The following is a 21,078-nucleotide window of genomic DNA, read 5'->3' as shown; positions in this document are numbered from 1 at the left end:
AAAAACTTTGCATCCTCTTAATCCAGAGCTATTGTTAAATGCTGAGCTGTCCTGAGTGCCATACTTGTCAATAATAAAAGCCTGTCCTTTAATTGTTTAGTATTTATTTACTGATGGTCTGGCAGATGTGTTCTTTAAGCTTTGCCAGGCCAGGCAAGAGTGTCACACAGAACTTTTTGTCATGGGTATCCTGTTGCCCCCTCTTTCTATACTTTTCTCCTCTTTTCTTGGCTATTCCTCTACCTAGCACCCACATTTTGTACAAGAACTCCCAACACTCAGATTTTCCTATCACCATCAAGGTCCCCAGGTGGAGACCTAACCTTCCTTCATCCTCTATCAATATGGAGTGATCATATTCCATATGGATCGCGCTGTGTATGGATGATTGATGGTCATACTAAAACCATGAGAATTACTAATGCTTCTTGACAATTTAGTATGCCCCAGGCAGAGTTCTATGAACTCTCCATGTATGAAATAATTTGATTCTTACAAAAATCCCATTTTATAGATAGGGAAACTGAGCCGCACAGAAGGTAGTCAACTTACCCAAGTTCCCACAGCAAGGAGGTAGTGGAATTGAGATTCAAACTCAAGTGTTTGGCTCCATTTCTGCACTTGTAGATACTGTGCTAAACTCCCATCATTTATTTATTTTTAAAGATTTTATTTACTTCCCCCATGAGATACACACACACACACACACACACACACACACACACACACACAGAGGCAGAGACACAGGCTGTGGGAGAGGCAGGCTCTATGCAGGGAGCCTGACATGGGACTCGATCCTGGAACCCCAGGCTCACGCCCTAGGCTGAAGGGGGCGCTAAACCGCTGAGCAACCTGGCCTGCCCCTATCATTTATTTAATAAATTCCCTGTTTTTTGGATTGACATTTCTGTTGCTTACAGTTTTTCACTTCTAGAAAATTGCCTTCATGAATGTCTTTATACATAAATAACTTCTGGTTGTTTCTTTAAAGCAAATTCCTAAAAGTGAAACTACTAGGCTAAAATTTTTTAACCAAATTGCTTAATTATTCTACAAAAGATTATAGCAATTTGACCAGAACTGTATGATCATGTGGCTTCACATCATTGCCAATAAATATCATTGTTCTGTATTTTTAAATGTTTAGGGAACATCTGGGTGGCTCAGAGAGAGTCGGCTAAGCATCTCTTGATTTCAGCTCAGGTCATGATCTCAGGGTCGTGAGATCGAGCCCTGTGTGGGGCTCTGTCCTGGGCATGGAGCCTGCTTGGGATTCTCTCTCCTTATCCCCCTCCCCTTCCCCCCAAAAAAGTTTGCCAATCTGATGGACATCACATACTATCTCATTATAATTTGCACTATACAATGTAGCATTTCTCATTTATTAATTGCTCATTTGTATTTCTTCTTTTGTGATTACTTCCCTCCCCTTTGACCCTTTACATACAATTTTGCTTAGCGGCAGCTGGGTGGTTCAGTTGGTCAGGCCCCCAAGTCTTGGTTTTGGTCTGGGTCATGATCTCAGATTTGTATGATCCAGCCTTGCGGCAGACTCTGCACTCAGCAAGGACTTTGCTTTTCTGTCTCTCTCTGCTCCTCTCCCTGCTTGTGCATTCTCTCTCTAAATAATAAACAAATAAATAAATAAATCTTTAAAATAAATACATAAAATTTTGTGTAATTTTTACTTCCCAATAAATTCTTTTTTCTTTTAAAGATTTTTATTGGGATCCCTGGGTGGCTCAGCGGTTTGGCGCCTGCCTTTGGCCCAGGGCGTGATCTTGGAGTCCTGGGATCGAGTCCCACGTCGGGTTCCCTGCATGGAGCCTGCTTCTCCCTCTGCCTGTGTCTCTGCCCCCCCACCATGTCTATCATAAATAAATAAATCTTTAAAAAAAATTGTGCTGAGAAAAAGGAGTCCTTTAGTTGCAAATCAGATTCCTTGCTTAATATGCAATGTGCTTACCCTAAGCTATGCTGGAAACCAAGAAATAATATTCTAGCTTCTCACAGGTTTGCATTCTGTTACGTTTACACTGATCAAAATCTGGGATACTTAAGTAGATTAAGATTTCAAAATCAAGCCTCTGCAGAAGAAGAGACAGATGATTTTTTTTTTTTTAAGATTTTATTTATTTACTCATGAGAGACACAGAGAGAGAGGCAGAGACACAGGCAGAGGGAGAAGCAGGCTCCATTTAGGGAGCCCGATACGGGACTTGATCCCGGGACTCCAGGATCACACCCTGAGCCAAAGGCAGGTGCCAAATCCCTGAGCCACCCAGGGATCCCCGAGACAGATGATTTTTAAAAAAAAATCACTCTGGGGACACCTAGGTGGCTCAGTAGATTAAGCGTCCAACTCTTGGTTTTGGCTCAGGTCATGATTTCTGTGTCCTGGGATCAAGTCCCACCTCAGGCTCTGTGCTCAGTGCACAGTCTGCTTGAGATTCTCTCTCCCTCTCCCTCTGCCCCTCCTGCTCATCCTCTCATGTGCACTCTGTCTCTCTAAAAAAATAATAATAAATATTTTTTACAAATAAATAAAAATTCACTGTCTTCCTGGGTAGTTGCTTAACATATATTAAAGAAAAGGACTTTACCCGAATATTAGTTTTATGAAAAAGAAAGTGATTAAACAGACATAAACCTAAATAGCTTGCCACTTTCAAAAACTATTTTTGCTCTACTAGAGTAAGGCAAGAGCAATTCTTGCATATGGGAAGAAGAGGGAGTCAGTGTTCTAGGTCCTTGCTACTCGAAGTGTGGTCCATGGACCAGTTTGTTAGAAATGCAGGACCTCAGGCTCCACTGCAGTCCTACTAAATCAGAGTTTGCCTTTTAATAAACTTGTAGGGGATGATTATCCACACATTATAGTTTAAGAAGCTCCACCTCAAGGAGCCTAGCACCTGACAATCACAACTGAACCATAGCCTGGCCAGCTGTGACCCTTTCAGATGCTTAGCTAGTGCCAGGGACAGAGATCTGTAATTTTCCAAGGCTCCATATCTCAAATCAGTAAGCTTTTTTGAAGGTTCTAAAGAATGTATCCTGTAGGGTCTCCTTTAAGATGCCTGACCCTAGTTCTCATAAATGCTGTAACTTTTTTAAAAAAATTGACTCATATTGGGAAATAGGATGAGATTTGAGGCTCTTAAATGATATTATGATCAGAGAACTCAGTAAAACTTCAAGGTTCTTGATGGAACTATATGCCCAGTTCAATGACCAGCACATGGAAGGTAAAGTGGCATTTTACAATGAGCTGATTTTGGCCCCCTAGTTCAGAGTAGTAATCTGATACTCTAAGCTAGATCATGTGGAAGTGTCCTTTCTCCCAAATTATCCAAAGCATGGTTTGAGCTCCATTTTTCCACATTCATTCATTTAAAACGACTTCTCTCTGTAGAAAGATGAGACAGACAAAAGACAGAGAAACAAAGCGAGGGAGAGAAAGGCCAGGCACTGTGCTAGGTGCTGAGAACATAATTGAGAGCAAAAATTGACAAGGTCTCTATCCTCATGGAACGCTCAGTCCCCTCCAAATACTAAACCTGAGTCCTGCACCTGTAATCATTTCAGATATGAGGAAAAGTAGACCCAGCACCTACTTCTAGCAACAGTGGGGGTTGGGGCGGGGAAGCAGGAATGGAGCCACAGGGTGAGAGAGAATGTGGAAGGAAGGTATTAGGGGAAGACCATTCACTCAAGAACTGACCTTTTACTGAGCTCTAACTTCTTTGAACTTTCTGTCCCTAGAAAACTCAACCCAATCACTGTCCAAGTTTCTGACTAACCAGTCCGAAATCCTCTTCCAGGAGATGCAATAAGAGTAGATGGAGAATGAGGAAGAAAGCAAAGGAGATATCCTTGTCCTAGAATATAAAGAGATTGCTATTTTGTGTGCTCTGTAAAAGACTAAGCCATTTCTTATACAGAAGAAATTAGTTCTCTGTATTGAGAATCTATCATGTGCCAGGCATTCTTCTAGACTCTTGGAACATATTGGTGAACAAAACAAAGACCAGAGCTCTCTTTACGTTTCTATCCTAGTGTTCTGCAAATGATTCACAACAGCCATGTTTCAGTTTCAAAACGGATAGAAAACTTTTTTTATTATTATTATTAATTATTATTATTATTAAAACCTAATAGAAACAGAAGAGGAAAGGAATCTACACATAGATTAAGGTATGCAATAAATGAGAATAAGGCAAATTTACATCAAATTGGGTACTTACAGGGGGTACCTGGGTAACTTCAGTGGTTGAGCATCTGCCTTTGGCTCAGGTAGTGATCCTGTGGTTCTGGGATCGAGTCCTGCATCAGGCTCCCTGAGGGAGCCTGTTTCTTCCTCTGCCTATGTCTCTACCTCTCCCTCTGTGTCTCTCATGAATAAAATAAAATATTTTAAAAAAATTGGGTACTTCCAACATCCAACCTCATTAGCTGGGGAAGCCCTGCTGAAACAGCCAGGCTGGAGTCCCGATTGAGAGGCCTGGATGGAGCCTCAGATGAGACTTCCAACTGACCATACTACTAAGGGCCATAGCTGTGGGGCAAATAATATGGTTTGAAATGAAACATTTGGAGGTAGCCCAGGTGGCTCAGTGGTTTAGTCCCGCCTTCAGCCCAGCGTGATCCTGGAGACCTGGGATCGAGTCCCACATCAGGCTCCCTGCATGGGGCCTGCTTCTCCCTCTGCCTGTGTCTCTGCCTTTCTCTCTGTGTCTCTCATTAATAGATAAATAAAACCTTAAAAAAAAAAAGAAACATCTGTTTGCCTACACGCTGTTTGGAGGGAGAGCAAGGTTGTGTGTGTGTGTGTGTGTATTCTGAGGGAGAGCAAGTTTATTAGCATCCCTTTCCCCCCACCCTCCAAGCATACAGGTCTGGCAATCTTGGGCAGTTGGTCGGTTCAACCTGGAGGCCACTGGAGCTGTCGGCCCCCAAGTATGTGAATGTGCAGATGATACATATACTGTGTGCCCATCTTTCCATCATTGATCACAAGTCAGTATCCATCTCCCAGACTCTCAGCCTTTGCTGTCTTCTTGGTCACAAGGAGAAGGTGTCCTAGAAGCTGCTGGTCTCCTTCCATGTTATCATGTTTCTATATTTTTCAAGGAACCTGGGCTAAAAGACAGTGTCTGCTTCCCCTTCTGGATTCCATTCAGGGGCAGGGAGGGCGGGCAGCCCAGCCTGGAGCAAGCAAGAGGGGATGTGAGACAAGATTTGTAGCTTTTGGTGTCCATAACAGAATGGCCAGTTCTGACCTGGAGGCCAGATAGTATGTTTTTTTAAAGATTTTATTTATTTGAGAGAAAGTGGAGAAGAGAGGGAGCGTGCGCAAGCCGGGGGTAGGGGTGGGCAGAGGGAGGAGAGAGAGAAAATCTCAAGCAAATTCCTCACTGGACAGGGAGCCGAAGCAGAGGTTCTATCCCAGGGCTCTGGTATCATGACCTGAACCGAAGGCAGACACTCAACTGACTGAGACACCAGGTGCCCTCAGATATTTTAAACAATTAGGCTCCTAAAGTATTCACACAGCATGAGTCTTACAAACAATACTCTTAGTCTGCCTGTGTACGTGCAGGTCCAGGTGGTCCAGGTGGTTGGTTATGCTGAACAAATCACAAAAACGTCTATCCATACAGAGCACCTAGCAAATGGGGATGGAGGGAATGCAGGCTTCGCCTGAAGAGAATGTTAAGTTCATCTTCAAATTCCTGCCAAATACCTGGAAAGGAGGTTAGTCTCTCAGGATGGAACCCAGGGTTGGAGTTGTAAGGCAGTCCCAAGCAGTCAATGACATAGTCAAAGACATTATGTTGGAGTTCAGCTGCCATGCAGCGGGTCACAAGATAGCATTCTCCATATGGACGCAGACTAAAGGCTAGAGAGTGAACTCTGGGCCAGTTCCCTAGTCAGTTATGCTCATACTTTTGGCTCAGGCTCTCTGACAGGACACAATATGGGATAAGGTGTGTGAATCCAGATGATAAGATGGTTAGGATCACTATCATAGAAACCTGGGTTAATTTTTTCTTCTTGTTTCCTGTATTTTAATTTTTTTAAAAAGATTTTATTCATTTATTCATGAGAGACACAGAAAGAGAGACAGAGACACAGGCAGAAAGAGAAGCAGGATCCATGCAAGGAGCCCGATGTGGGACCCGGGAATCTGGGATCACGCTCTGAGCCAAAGGCAGATGCTCAACCGCTGAGGCACCTACGCGTCCCTGTATTTTTAATTTTTAAAATAGCCCAAATAATATTTATTTTGGAAAAAAAACTGGGAAATAAAGATAACTAATAAACAAAACATTCACCTATAATCCCATCTTCCATAACTACTAGCATCATTTTGTCATGTATCTTACCTTTCCAGATATTTTCTTTTTTTTTTTTAAAGATTTTATTTATTTATTCATGATAGTCACAGAGAGAGAGAGAGAGGCAGAGACACAGGCAGAGGGAGAAGCAGGCTCCATGCAGGGAGCCCGACGTGGGATTCGATCCCGAGTCTCCAGGATCGCGCCCTGGGCCAAAGGCAGACGCCAAACCGCTGCGCCACCCAGGGATCCCCTTTTCCAGATATTTTCTGATGTGTGTCTGGGGATATAATAATATGTACATATTCTCAAAATAGGGACGCCTGGGTGGCTTAGTGGTTTGGTGCCTGCCTTTGGCCCAGGGTGTGATCCTGGAGTCCTAGGATGGAGTCCCACATTGGGCTCCCTGCATGGAGCCTGCTTCTCCCTCTGCCTGTGTCTCTGCCTCTCTCTCTCTCTCTGTGTCTCTCATGAATAAATAAGTAAAATCTTCTTAAAAAATTAAAAAATAGGGATCCCTGGGTGGCGCAGCGGTTTGGCGCCTGCCTTTGGCCCAGGGCGCGATCCTGGAGACCCGGGATCGAATCCCACGTTGGACTCCCGGTGCATGGAGCCTGCTTCTCCCTCTGCCTATGTCTCTGCCTCTCTCTCTCTCTCTCTCTCTCTCTCTCTGTGACTATCATAAATAAATAAATAAAAAATTTAAAAAAATTAAAAAATAAATTCTCTATTACTTGAGCAAATGTACACTAGATGAGTACAATGAGTATATATAATCAAGATACAATTTTATTTGGTATCCTTCAGAAGTTAACTTTAAAATTTATTCTGAGAGAATTTGCATAACTCACCCATGTTAAACAGGAAGGCCTTTTATGGAAATGTACAATGATCTGGAAGTCCAGCTTTACTTCTGTGGTTCAGCATAGGCATTGAAACTGAGAAGAATATACTCATATATTCTGACCTTAAATAGTTTTTCAAAATCAAATTTAGAACTTTATATTGATTCTAGTGGTATGATTTGGGGGATAAGGATATTTGTTGGTGTGAGCCTTTCAAGTGCTGATTCTTTGTAAGCACTAGAATAACTTATGTGCCCTTTATTACCAAAATCCAACTCCAAAGAATAAGAGGTTATTTTCCTTGGATGGTCTCCATCACTAGCCATCTACTGTGCATCAAAAGTGAAACTTAGAATAATTCTGCTATTCTGCTGGAAGCCAACTGACAAAGAAAGTCTGTGTATTTGAACTGCTTTCATCTGTTGGGTAAGCCACAATCTCTCTGTGCTTCACTTTTCACCTATGACTAAGTAGGGGAATAAATCTAGGAATTCTTTAGAAATCTTTAGAATTCTTCCAATTCTAAAACCATTTGATATTTAAAAAATGGCATTTACCTATGGCCCAAATGTTTAAAATGTCAGAGTTTTCCAAGGGCAAGTGCTAAAGAGTACATGCATTGTAAAATTAACAACCTGGATTAACTGTCAGCTTTTCTAACCATAGTATTAAGGCTATATACTTATATTCTGAAGGCGAATTGTCAAATCCTTGTGCAGTTTAATAAAATAGAATTATGGCTCAAGTATAGAAAGTATAAAAATATATTCTATTGGTCAAATAAATATGTTACTGTGTCTCCAAAGATGTCAAAAGCCTTGAAAGTAACGTGTGAATTTATTTTGAAGATATTTTGCATTAGATATCCTGGTGTCCTAAACTGGAAAACCTGGATGATAAGAAAATCCTTTCTTTGGTTGCTTCCAAAGGAATTTTTAAAAAAGATTTATTTATTTATTTGAGAGAGAGAGAGAGAGAGAGTGCGAGTGGGGGTGGGGGGGAGTGGGGGAGTGGGGAGGAGCAGAGAGAAAGGAAGGAGAGAGGCAGACGCCTGGCTGAGTGCAGAGCCATGACTTAGGGCTCCACCTTATGACCCTGAGATCACGCACAACCTTAGTCAAAATCAAGTCAGACACTTAACTGACTAAGCCATCCAGGTTCCCAAAGGAATTTACTATTATTATAATCTTAAAACCAGATACAGAGTTCAGTTCAATTAGCAAAGTACTAAGTTAATGATTAGTGTTTATATTCTTAAGGTTTAGTTATATTTAAGTTTATGGGTGTGGAAGAAGCTGGGCTAATTTCCTACCATGAAAATATCATTAGAAGGTGCAATTAACTTTAAGTGCAAAAGAAATAAGATAAGAAAATCTGTTGCCCATTTTACCTGGATACTTTCAAGTCCATGATATCTTATCTATTCTAGGACTTCAGACTTACACACTAATTTAATTTCAGATAAATGATGCACAACTTCATTGACTGGATTAAAAGTTCAGCAGAAGCAAATCTACATAAGCTTGGTTCTTGGTAGGAAACGAAAGAAAAGATATTCTTCCATATGTAAAGAATAACATTTGGGACACTTGAGACTTGCTCTATGGTGCAGCATTTGATCAGTTTTGCTTAATAGTCCATGAGTACCTTGAAAGTTCTTTTTCTCCAACTCCCATAAAATCTTTTTAATGAGTTCAATGAAATATTGAAATTGCAACACTACATATATACTTTGTCAAAAGGCATTTTGGTATGTTTCTCTAAAATTGCATCAAGCAAATAACCTATGTATATTTTAGTATTTTGTAAGCAATGTTCTTTTGAATAGAAACACAGCAGTAAAGTGATAAGACCTTGTAAACTATCTGATTCTTAAGAATTAACTGGAAAAACCAACAGGAAAAAGGGCAAAGACTAGAAACATAATAGTTCACAGAAAAGGAAATAAAAATTTCTCTTAGGTGTATAATATTCAATCTCAGCCAAAGTAAAAAAATGCAAATCAAAATTATGAAATATCATTTTCACCTATTAGAAAGACAAATATCAAAAGTTTTATAATGCATTTGGTGAGAATATAGGCATGCCTCTACATTTCTGGTGGGAATATAAATTGATATAACTTGTATGGGGTGTGTTGCAATAATTCTATCTCTAGGAATTTATAATATAGAAATACTCATAGATGTGTGAACCATCCAGGCGTCCCCAAAACAATACCATTTATAACAGCATCAAAGCATATCAAATACCTAGCAATAAAAAAAACATGTGTGATGCCTCAATACAGAAAACCTAAAAACATTTTTAGAGAAATTGAAAATGACATAAATAAATGGAAGGATGTACTAGGTCAATGTATTAGAAGATTCAAAATAAGTAAAGATGTCATTTCTAAGTTTATCTATGGTCAATTTAATTTCAATCACAATTGCAGTGAATTAATTTTTGTGGAATTGACAAATAGATTCAAGAGTGTAAGGCACAGAATATGTCAAGGGTAAAGAGTAACCATGACATTCCTGAGAAAGAAAAATGTGTGAGGACATTCTCTACTGGATATTAAGATATATTATAAATCTACAGTAACCAATACAGTGTGATATTGGCCAAACTAATGACAAATAGACCAATGGAACAGAATAGAGTCCATATATAGACATGTAATTTATGACAAAGGTCTCAATACAAATGTGGAATTTATGGTGCTGAATTGATTGGATTTTTTTACAAAAAGGGAGAAAAGAGAGTTAGTTCCCATCTCACAAAAACAAAAATCAATTCCAGGTGGACTGTGGCTCTGAATGTAAAAAATAGGCATAAGAAGGAGAAAGCCCAGAGATAGATCCAAAAAGAGGGTGAGAGAGAAATCACTTTTCATTTTCAAATATTTTTAATTTTGTCACTGCAATAGAGCTGTGGTACCCTGTTACGGCATATCTAAGGGACACTGAGACGTGGTGGCCCATAGTAACTGGTTCTTTGAAGAGATCTACACTCCATTTTTAAAATGCAGATCCAAATCTGGCAAAGACACTGTAAAAAACCATTTCAAATTAAGTTCCATCTATGATAAAGAACATGGGGACAAGAAGCTCCACTGAACTGTGAATCCTAGGTTTATTATTCTCAGTCATACCCTGATACAATCCAATCCCAAATGGGTCATTTCCAACTGCTTCCAACACCTTGGGTCCCTACTGCATTAAGGATATATCTCCATTCCTCATGAGTCTGGACTGTTCTGCTAAAAAACAAAACAAAAACAAACAAAACACCCCAACTCTTTGCAAATCCTTCTCCCTCCTGATAAATCTGTTGATTCTCCTCGAATCACCAATATATTTTTCAAAACTTCGAAGATGAGTACATGTCCAAGGTACTCATGAATGACATTATTAGAATGAGTGTCAGTGACTATGTACTTCTGAACTCATCTAAATATAGAATTTCTGATTCATCAGAATTTTAGATTAACATCAGCAGACACAAAAAGTCTTATTTCATTAATCTGTATACTACTACTGTAATTATAGTATTCATTAACAACAACATTTTATTACTAGCTACACTTCCTTGTATAACATACATTTCTTGTAGCTGGTGTCAGTAGTTATTAAAACACATCTTGTTTTATTCCAATGTCACTAAAAGCAACCCTAACAATGCTGCTCTTGAGCACCTGTGTGGTTGGGTGGTTGAGCGTCTGCCTTTGGCTCAGGTTATGGTCCCAGGTTCTGAGATGGAGTCCTGCATCAGGTTCCCCGCAGGGAGCCTGCTTCTCTCTCTGCCTATGTCTCTGCCTCTTCCTCTGTGTTTCTCATGAATAAATAAATAAAATCTTTAAAACAAGACAAACAATGCTGCTCTTTGTAGATAGAGCACCTAATGAATTTAGTGATCAAACTCAAGAGATAGGCATAGAGGTTGCTGTGTCAAAATGTTTTAGGAGTTATCAGCAGGCCTGTCCTTGAAATGACTAAAAAATATTCTTAGATACTTCTGTGTAGTCTATTGAGTTCAAAATGGGCATGAGGTATTTATCATAGTACATTGTTAAAATTCTAAGATTCTGAGACAGAAAAAGTTAATTGCTCAAAAAGCCAAGTAAGTTTATAGCATAGTCACTACTTTTGCTAACAATATTTATGAAATAATAGGTATTAATTTCACTCTATCATGGAATGTGTGAATTCGCTCATTATAGGAATATGTGAAAACCACATCCACTTGAATTTAGGGGAAACATTAATAATTATGGAGGAGATAATCCCTGTTAGTAGCAATGGACTGGTATGTTGGCAGTATCTTTCTCTCACATGTCCTCTTAGGAATAGATGAAATCTTATTCCTCCAGCTCTAAGTGAGCCAGCAGCTGGTGCTTGTTTCTCTCACCAAATCCTACTGGGAATGGGCTCCCAGCCAACATCCCTCATACCCTTCATCCTCACTTTTCCCAGGGCAGCCCCAAGCCTTGCAGTTGTGAATAAGCTTGGAATCAAACTATCACTTCTTTTCCTGCATAAGAGGAATAAGGAGTAAGAAAATAAGTAATGTTAACATTAAATTTCATTCATTTCAGGATTATAGATTGAAATAATCAACTTAAGGGATCCCTGGGTGGCGCAGTGGTTTAGCGCCTGCCTTTGGCCCAGGGCATGATCCTGGAGACCCAGGATCGAATCCCACGTCGGGCTCCCGGTGCATGGAGCCTGCTTCTCCCTCTGCCTATGTCTCTGCCTCTCTCTCTCTCTCTCTATCATAAATAAATAAAAAAAAATTATAAAAAAAAATGAAATAATCAACTTAAATGTAAAAGCTAACCAAAAACTCTTAGAAGAAAACATAAGAGTACATTTTTATGACCTTAGATCTAGGCAATTGTTTCTTAGATATAACATCAAGAGCACAAGCAACAAAAGAAAACATAGATTAAAAATTTGACTTCAGAGACACCTGGGTGGCTCAGCGGTTGAGCGTCTACCTTTGGCTCAGGGCGTGATCCCAGGATTCGGGATCGAGTCCCACATCGGGTTCCTTGCATGGGGCCTGCTTCTCCCTCTGCCTGTGTCTCTGTCTCTCTCTCATTGTCTCTCATGAATAAATAAATAAAATCTTTAAAAAAAATTGACTTCATAAAAAAATTTTTTAAAAAGATTTTATTTATTTATTTATTCATGAGAGAGAGAGAAAGGCAGAGACACAGGCAGAGGGAGAAGCAGACTCCTTGTGGGGAGCCCAATGTAGGACTCAATCCCAGGACCCCAGGATCACAACCTGAGCCAAAGGTAGACACTCGACCACTGAGCCACCCAGGTGCCCCAACTTCATCAAAATTAAAAACTGTGCTTCATAGGACACCATTAGGAAAGAGAAAAGACAACCCATTGAATGAGAAAAAATATTTGCAAATCACATTATCTGATAAGGGATTTGTATCTGGAATATTTTAAGAAATATATAAATATATAAAGAACTCATAACTCAACAATAAAAAGATAATCTCATTAAAAATGGATAAAGGGGGGCAGCCTGGGTGGTTCAGCAGTTTAGCGCTGCCTTCAGCCTGGGACGTGATCCTGGAGACCCAGGATGGAGTCCCATGTCGGGTTCCTTGTGTGGAGTCTACTTCTCCCTCTGCCTGTGTCTCTGCCTCTCTCTGTCTCTCATGATAAAATCTTTTAAAAAAATGGATAAAGGATTTGAGTAAATATCTCTCCAAAGAAAATATACAAATGGCCAATAAGTACATGAAAAAATGCTCAACATCATTAATCATGAAGGAAATATAAATCATAATTATAATGAAATACCACCTTATACCCACTAGCATTGTTGTAATAAACAGAAAATAACAAGTGTTGACAAGGATGTGGAGTGGAGGAATTGGACCTCACATACACTGCTGTTGGGAATACACAATGGTACAGCTGCTCTAACAAATAGTTTGGCAGTTCTTCAAAAAGTTAGACATAGAGCTACAATGTGATCCACTAATTCGACTCCTAGGTATTTATCAGGAAAATTGAAATCATGTATCTATATAAAAATGTGTATACAAAAACTGTGTATACAAATTTTTATAGCAGCATTATTGATAATAGGTAAAAATTGGAATTAACCTGATGTCTATCTACAGATGAATAAACAAAATGTGTTACATTTACAATGAAATATTACTTGGCTATCAAAAGGAAGGAAGTACCAATACATGCTACAGCACAGATTAAATTTCGAAAACATTATGCTGAAAGAAACCAGACATAAACGACCACATTTTGCATGATTCCACTTATGTGAAATGTGCAAAATAGGCAAATCCATAGAGCAGATTAGTGGTTGCTATGGGTTGCTGGGGATGGAAATGGGAATGACTGTTAATGTATATGGGGTTTCTCTTTGGGATTATGAAAATGTTCTAGAAATTAGATAGTGCTGATGACTGTACAACATTGTGAATATACTAAAAATCACTGAATTCTACACTTTGAAAAGGTGAATTTTACAGTATGTGAATTACAGCCAACAAGGCTGCCATAAAAAAATCAATATCCCCCCATTAAAATAAAAGATTTAAAAATCAATAAGGCTTAATCTTTTAAAAAGAATAAAGAAACTCTATTATCTGATGTTATTGAAGAAGGTAGGACAGTTAATTAAAAAGTAAACCACTGTAAAAAGATATATATATAATCTGTAAACATTTTATTCTAATTTAAAATACAGAAGGTACATTTATTTAACTATCTTTGATATAAGGCCAAGGTCTTTTTCTCTAGGTTTGAGTTTGTTGATTAGTGCCCTCTGTCATCTTTCTGGCATAAGCCCTACTCCCTGGATATAAAGCAGACCAGGATTCAAACACACAGGAAGAAATCTAATTTCTTACAATTTTTTGCCAATTCTCCTTTTTTTCAGACATCCTGCACAAATTCAGAATCTCTTGGCCTTACTCCTCTCTAATTCCAGCCACTGTCACCTACTCTGTTCTGTGTGGACTCTGCAAACTTCATGCCAGCACAACCTGCCAGTGCTAGGACCTGAACTCTTATCATATTGCTGAGTTCCCCTTGCTTCCTGCCCTTTGATGTCAAGGTGAATTCTGTCTTGTTTAATTTGGAAATTCAGGGGAGTTATGTCTGAACATTTGAAGAGGGGCAGATTAGAGCTGAGGATAAAGTCTTCCCCCTTTCTCACTAACCTGTCCCTGCCATACTGCTCTGAGGTGCAGTTTCTGTGGCTTCTCCGCAGCTCGTCTATGTTGAAGCATTTAGTTGTACTTAGTGGTCCAGGTATAATGATCAGTAATGTTTCCTTTCACTCTCAAAAGTGTCTGTATACCACATGATACTCTTTGTAGAAAACCCAAAAGACCACCAAAAAATTGCTAGAACTGATAGAGGAATTCAGCAAAGTGGCAGGATATAAAATTAACACACAGAAATCTGTCACATTTCTATACACCAGCAACGAAGAAGCAGAAAGAGAAATCAAGGAATGGATCCTGCTTACAATTACACTAAAAACCATAAGATACCTAGGAATAAATGACCAAAGTAAAAGATCTGTACTCTGAAAACTATAGAACACTCATGAAAGAAATTGAGGAAGACCCAAAGAAATGGAAAAATGTTCCACGGATTGGAAGAATAAATATTGTTAAAATGTTTATGCTACCCAAAGCAATCTACACATTTAATGCAATCCCTATCAAAATAGTACCAGCATTTTTCACAGAGTTGGAACAAACAATTCTAAAATTTGTATGGAACCAGAAAAGACTCTGAGTAACTGAAGGAATGTTGAAAAAGAAAACTAAAGCTGGAGGCATCACAATTCTGGATTTCAGGCTGTATTACAAAGCTGTGATCATCAAGACAATATGGTACTGGCACAAAAATAGACACATAGATCAATGGAACAGAATAGAGAACCCAGAAATGGCCCCTCAATTCTATGGTCGAAGAAGGAAAGAAAATCCAATGGAAAAGAGAGTCTCTTCAAAAAATAGAGTTGGGAAAAATTGGGCAGCCAAAGTGGCAGAGGCAACCAAGACTTTCTGGCAGAAATTGATATGGAAACCATAGGACCAGTATAGCTGGTAAGGGAAACCAAGACAAACTGAAAAAGTGACATTTAGGACTTTATATTAGATGTAGTAGTGGTTTCAAGGACCTCTGAGTTCACAATACAGCGTCAGCATATTTTGAAGCAGAAAGTATGTAATAACTGAGGTTTAGATGTGGGATAAGTTGGAGCTGGAAATGCTTTAACTCTCACTGACTTTGCTCTCTAAAGAGAGAAAGAGATTATAGACAGGAAAATTAAGTATTAGAATGGCTTTTAAATTGTTAATTCTTTTAACATGCTTTAACCAGTCTTGTTTCTCTTACAGATAAAGCTTGAAAAGTTGTGCTGTTGGAGTTTGTGATTTTTTTTCTTAAAGATTTTATTTATTTATTCATGAAAGACACACACACACACACACACACACACACACACACAGAGGCGGAGACACAGGCAGAGGGAGAAGCAGGCTCTACACAGGGAGCCCGACATGGGACTCAATCTTGGGTCCCCAGGATCATGCTTCAGGCCGAAGGCGACGCTAAACCGCTGAGCTACCCAGGCTGCCCAGTTTGTGATTTTTCAAAGAAAAAATGTTCAAAATAGACTTCAGAAATGATTGTTTACTTGAGCAGATGTCCTCTTAAAAGAAAAATAAAAATCTTTAATTGAGCCTTGAAACTTTTACTGGAAAAAAGAATTGATAAAGAATTTATTGATAAATCATTTTCTTTTGAAAATTTCATTTGAGAGATCAATTTATGGATGCATATTATCTGAGCAGGTACAGGGTCTTCCATTTCACTCATTTCACTGGTTGTCATCTTTATGAATTTAGCAAACTATTAGGTTTCATCACTTCTGCAGCAGTCCACCAAAGTTTCAAAGTGTATTGAACTAAATGGGTTCAAGCAGGTCACTGGGATCACAATAGGTATAAACTGACTTTCTATGTCAGATATAATTTTATTTAGTATATGAACTCTCTCGGCTGAGATAAGACAGGGAGAGGCTGGCAACATGCCCAGAGCTTCTCCAAGGTTATAAGCCCTAACTTGCTAAATTCTGTTAATATGAGAATGAAATATTTGGCAAATGGTCCAAAAATGTCTAGAAATTATTTATAAAGGAAGAAAGTCATCTAAATGTAATGAACTTGAAACAATTAATGTGTACCACAGTATAAATGTAATGGTAAATTTTATGAATTCATTATTGTGGAAATGACACACATGAAAAAGTGGAAATGCAAAAACTGACTTAAAATATTAGATAAATTTGGGCAGCCCTGATGGCCCAGTGGTTTGGCACCGCCTTCAGCGTGGGGTATGATCCTGGAGACCCGGGATTCCTGTGTGGAGCCTGCTTCTCCCTCTGCCTGTGTCTCTGCCTCTCTCTCTGTGTCTGTCATAAATAAATAAAACCTTTAAAATTTTAAAAAAATAAATTTAGAAGTATTGGGGTACCTGGGTGGCTTAGTCGGTTAAGTGTCTGCCTTTGGCTTTGGTCATGATCCTGGAGTCCTGGGATTGAGCCCCTTACCAGGTTCCCTGCTCAGCAGAAAGCCTGCTTTTCCCTCTCCCTCTCTGCCTGCCACTCCCCCTGCTTATGCTCCGTTTCTGCCAAGTGAATAAAATTTTAAAACAAGAAAAGAAAATTTAGAAAATCCACTTGATAGTAGATTTATTCCAAGAATTCAAGATTGGTTTAGCATTAAAAAAAAAATCAGTGTAACTTACCATATTAACAGACTAACAACCATATGATCATCTCAATAGATGCAGAATGAGTATTTGACAGATTCCACATCTATATCCAATAAAAACCTCAGAAAACTAGTAATAGTAAGGAACTTCTTCAAATTGATAAGGAGCACCTATGAACAACTTACAGTTAATATCATACTTAATGGTGAAAGACGTAATAGTATCCCCTTTGCATTGGATATCCATATAGAAAAAAAGAACTCTGATCCATATTTCACACCATATAACCTAAGCTAACTCTCTAAAATTAAAAACACTGACCATAACAAGTGTTAGCAAGGATATAGAGCACCTGGAACTCTCATATACTGATGATGGGATGATAGGAACATAAAATGGCATAGCCATTTTGGAAATTTCTTAAAAAATTAAGCATAGGGACACCTGGGTGGCTCAGTTGGTTAAGTATCTGACTCTTGGTTTTGGTTCAGGTCACGATCTTGTGGGTCATGGATTGAGCTCTGTGTTAAGCTCTGCGCTCAGTGTGGAGTCTGCTTCAGATTTTCTGCCTCTCCTTCTCCCCCTGCTCATACACACACTCTCTCTCTCAAATAAGTAAGTAAAATCTTAAAAAAAAGAGTTAAGGATAATCTAACATATTATCCAGACATTTCCTCCTTGGTATTTTCCAACAGAAATAAAGCAAATGTCATACAAAGAATTTGTACTATGTGTTCATAGTAGCTTTGTTTGTAGTAGCCAAAGATTGGAAACTACCCAAATGTACATCAGCAGGTAAATGTATAAACAAATTGTGGGTTATAACCATACAATGGAATACTATTAAGCAATAGAAAGGAATGAACTGTAATACAGATGGATCGCAAATTAATCATACTGAATGAAAGCCAGGAAAAAAAAAAAAGAGTACTTACTGTGTGGGCCCATTTATATAAAACTCCAGAAAATGCAAACCAATCTAAAGCAACAGATACAGATTAGTGGCTGCTTTGGGAAGATAGGAGAGAGAAGCAAAGGTTATTACAAAGAACCAAGAGGAAACGTTTTGAGGATGAGGAATGTATTTAATATCTTAATTGCGGTGATAGTTTCATGGCTGTATACATGTCAAAACTTACCAGATTGTACAATTTAAATATGTGCAGTTTGTTTTATGTCCACTATACCTCAAAAACTGTTAAGAAAATGTAAAATTTACACATTACCAGTTTAGATGAGGCTTGTACTATGATTCCCCACCCCTCCCAAAACACAGCACATATTTTCTGTAGGATGAACACAGTTTTTAGGACTATAAAATTAATTTAAATTAAAAAATTTATCCATGGCATATAAACACATGCAAATGTGCTTATCATCATTAGTTAATAAGGAAATATAAATTAAAGCCACAGTGAGGGACACCTGGGTGGCTCAGTGGTTGAACATCTGCCTTCAGCTCAGGGCATGATCCTGGGGTCCCTGCATGAAGCCTGATTCTCCCTCTGCCTATGTCTCTGCTTCTCTCTCTGTGTATCTCTCATGAATAAACAAATAAATAAAATCTTAAAAAAAAAACCACATTGAGATCCAATATAGTTGTTGGGGAAAATGATAAAGTTTGTTTAATATTAATATGGTTTCATACTACAGCAAGAATTCATCAGATTGGGGCACATGGGTAGCTCATTCTGGGAAGCATCTGACTCTTGGTTTCAGCTCAGGTCATAATCTCAGGGTCCTGGGATTGAGCCCATGTCTGAGTTCAGTGAGGAGTCTGCTTGAGGATTTTCTCCCTCTGTACCACCCTCAACCCTGCTTGCAAGTGTGTGCAAATAAACAAACAAACAAACAAACAAATCTTTAAAAAAACATTCATCTGATTTACAAATAACATGAACTTCTAATCTTTAAAAGAAAAATCCATTTTCTGTTTTATTACAATGTTTTACAGAGCTTCTGTCTGGTGCCACCCTGTCCAGCTGCAGTAAGTCATTCTAACATGTACTATTAGCAACCCAGGTTTGTTCTCTATTAGTCTCCACTAAAGGAAACAGAGTTCCTTGATGACAATTTATTCTATATTTGAGAAAGAATAACTCAAGCTGAGTTTTGAGTTATCTTAATTATTATCACGAAGAAACAATGTTTTTAGCAGTTCTTGGTGGGGGTGAGGTTAAAAAAGATAAAGAGGGTAACTTGACAAGAGGGCTGCTAGGGGCAAGTAGAAACAATCTAAGCAACAACTAGGAAAGATTTTACATTCACCATAAATGTTAAGATTAGAAAGACTAACAACCACAAGTATTGGAGAAAATGTGAAGCAACTAGAAGTTTCACACATTGTAGCAGGCATGTAAAATGACACGATCCTTTTGAAAAAGGGTCTGGTAGGACCCTTATTAAGCTAAACAGATGTCTACTGTAGGACCCAACAATTCCATCCTTAGATGTTTACCCAAGAGGAATAGACATATGTTCACAAAAAGTATATCCAAGATGTTCTGAGCACTTTTTTCATAACAGAAAGAAAGAAAGAAAGAAAGAAAGAAAGAAAGAAAGAAAGAAAGAAAGAAAGAAAAGAAAAGAAAAGAAAAGAAAAGAAGAAAAAAAAAAAAAAGCAAGCAGAAACAGCCCAGGTGTCCATCAACAGGAAAATGGAAAAAACAAACTGGCACATTCATACAAAAGACTACTCAGCAATAAAAAGGAATAAATCACTGGTACATGTGACATGAATTAACTTCAAAAACATGCTGAATGAAGGAAGCATTTTGTTTTTTACGATTTCATTCATATAAAGTTTTAGAATGGGCAAATTTAATCTGTGAGGCAAAATAATCAGAACAGTAGTTAACACCTGATAGGTGAGGTAGGGATTAACTCTGAAGGAACATGCGGAAACTTTCTGGAATGACTGCTGTGTTTTTAATTTTGAAAAGGTTTTGGGTTACACAGATGAATGCATCTGCAAAAACTCAGCAAGCTTATTTTTAACTTTTGTGCATTTCATTGTATGTAAGTGTATAACAAAAATTTTTTAAACTAAAAAAAATAAAATAAAAATTTTTTTTTAAACTAAACATTAGGGCAGCCCAGGTGGCTCAGTGGTTTAGTGTCGTCTTCAGCCCAGGGCCTGATCCTGGAGACTAGGGATCAAGTCCTGCATCGGGTTCCCTGCATGGAGCCTGTTTCTCCCTCTGCCTGTGTCTCTGCCTCTCTCTCTCTCTGTGTCTCTCATGAATAAATAAATAAAATCTTAAAAAAAAAAAAAACTAAACTAAACATTAAACTCTACTTACATGCATGTTGAATTATTGGGGGAAGCATGCTGATGTCTGCAATTTACTTTGAAATACATTATAGAGGCAGCCCAGGTGGCTCAGTGGTTTAACACCTGCCTTCGGCCCAGGGCATGATCCTGGAGTCCTGGGATCGAGTCCCACATCGGGCTCCCTGCATGGAGCCTGCTTCTCCCTCTGCCTGTGTCTCTGCCTTTCTCTCTCTGTGTCTCTCATGAATAAATAAATAAAATATATATAAAAAAAGAAATGCATCGTAAAAGTAACATGGAGAGATGAGTAATAAAATATATAGAGCAAAATTTAGAATCCATGAAGTTGATATTTGGGTATTTACTGTAGGATTCCATCAACTTTGCTGTATGTTTGAAATTTTTCATAATGAAAATGATGGAGAAAAGCCCTCAGTTCATCTTTCTAATATATATCCTATGCCTGTAATAAATTATTCCTTCTGTAAGATAGAGGTAGGTTTTATAGCAATACAAAGACCAGAAATTAGCCCTAGAATTTTCCCTGAAATTTCAAAAGTTAGATGACATACATAAGCATGGTAAGAAAGGTAAGAAACTATAAACATTATTGAAAAGGAAGCCAAGGGCAGCCCCGGTGGCTTAGTGGTTTAGCACTGCCTTCTGCCCAGGGCGTGATCCTGGAGACCCAGGATCGAGTCCCACGTCGGCTCCCTGCGTGGAGCCTGCTTCTCCTTCTGCCTGTTTCTCTCTCTCTCTCTCTGTGTCTCTAATAAATAAATAAATAAATTTTTTTTTTTTTTAAAAGGAAGCCAAGTTACCTTAAGAGTAATTACTAATACTGGTGT

General features: G+C 38.5%; 1 protein-coding gene across 1 annotated transcript in view; it reads right to left on the bottom strand.

Annotated features, from left to right (window-relative positions):
* Positions 1–1,379: 1,379 nt before the first annotated feature.
* Positions 1,380–21,078, bottom strand: part of DCAF17 (DDB1 and CUL4 associated factor 17) — a 54,895-nt gene continuing 35,196 nt past the window's right edge. Inside the window, exon 15 of the mRNA XM_038584811.1 lies at positions 1,380–1,621. Coding sequence (XP_038440739.1) covers positions 1,514–1,621 — 108 coding nt within the window. The 3' untranslated portion in view covers positions 1,380–1,513. The remainder of the gene's footprint in view (positions 1,622–21,078) is intronic.

The sequence above is a fragment of the Canis lupus genome, chromosome 36, assembly GCF_011100685.1.
Source record: "Canis lupus familiaris isolate Mischka breed German Shepherd chromosome 36, alternate assembly UU_Cfam_GSD_1.0, whole genome shotgun sequence".
In the NCBI taxonomy this organism is placed as follows: domain Eukaryota; kingdom Metazoa; phylum Chordata; class Mammalia; order Carnivora; family Canidae; genus Canis; species Canis lupus.
This window is presented reverse-complemented; position numbering and strand designations above follow the sequence as displayed.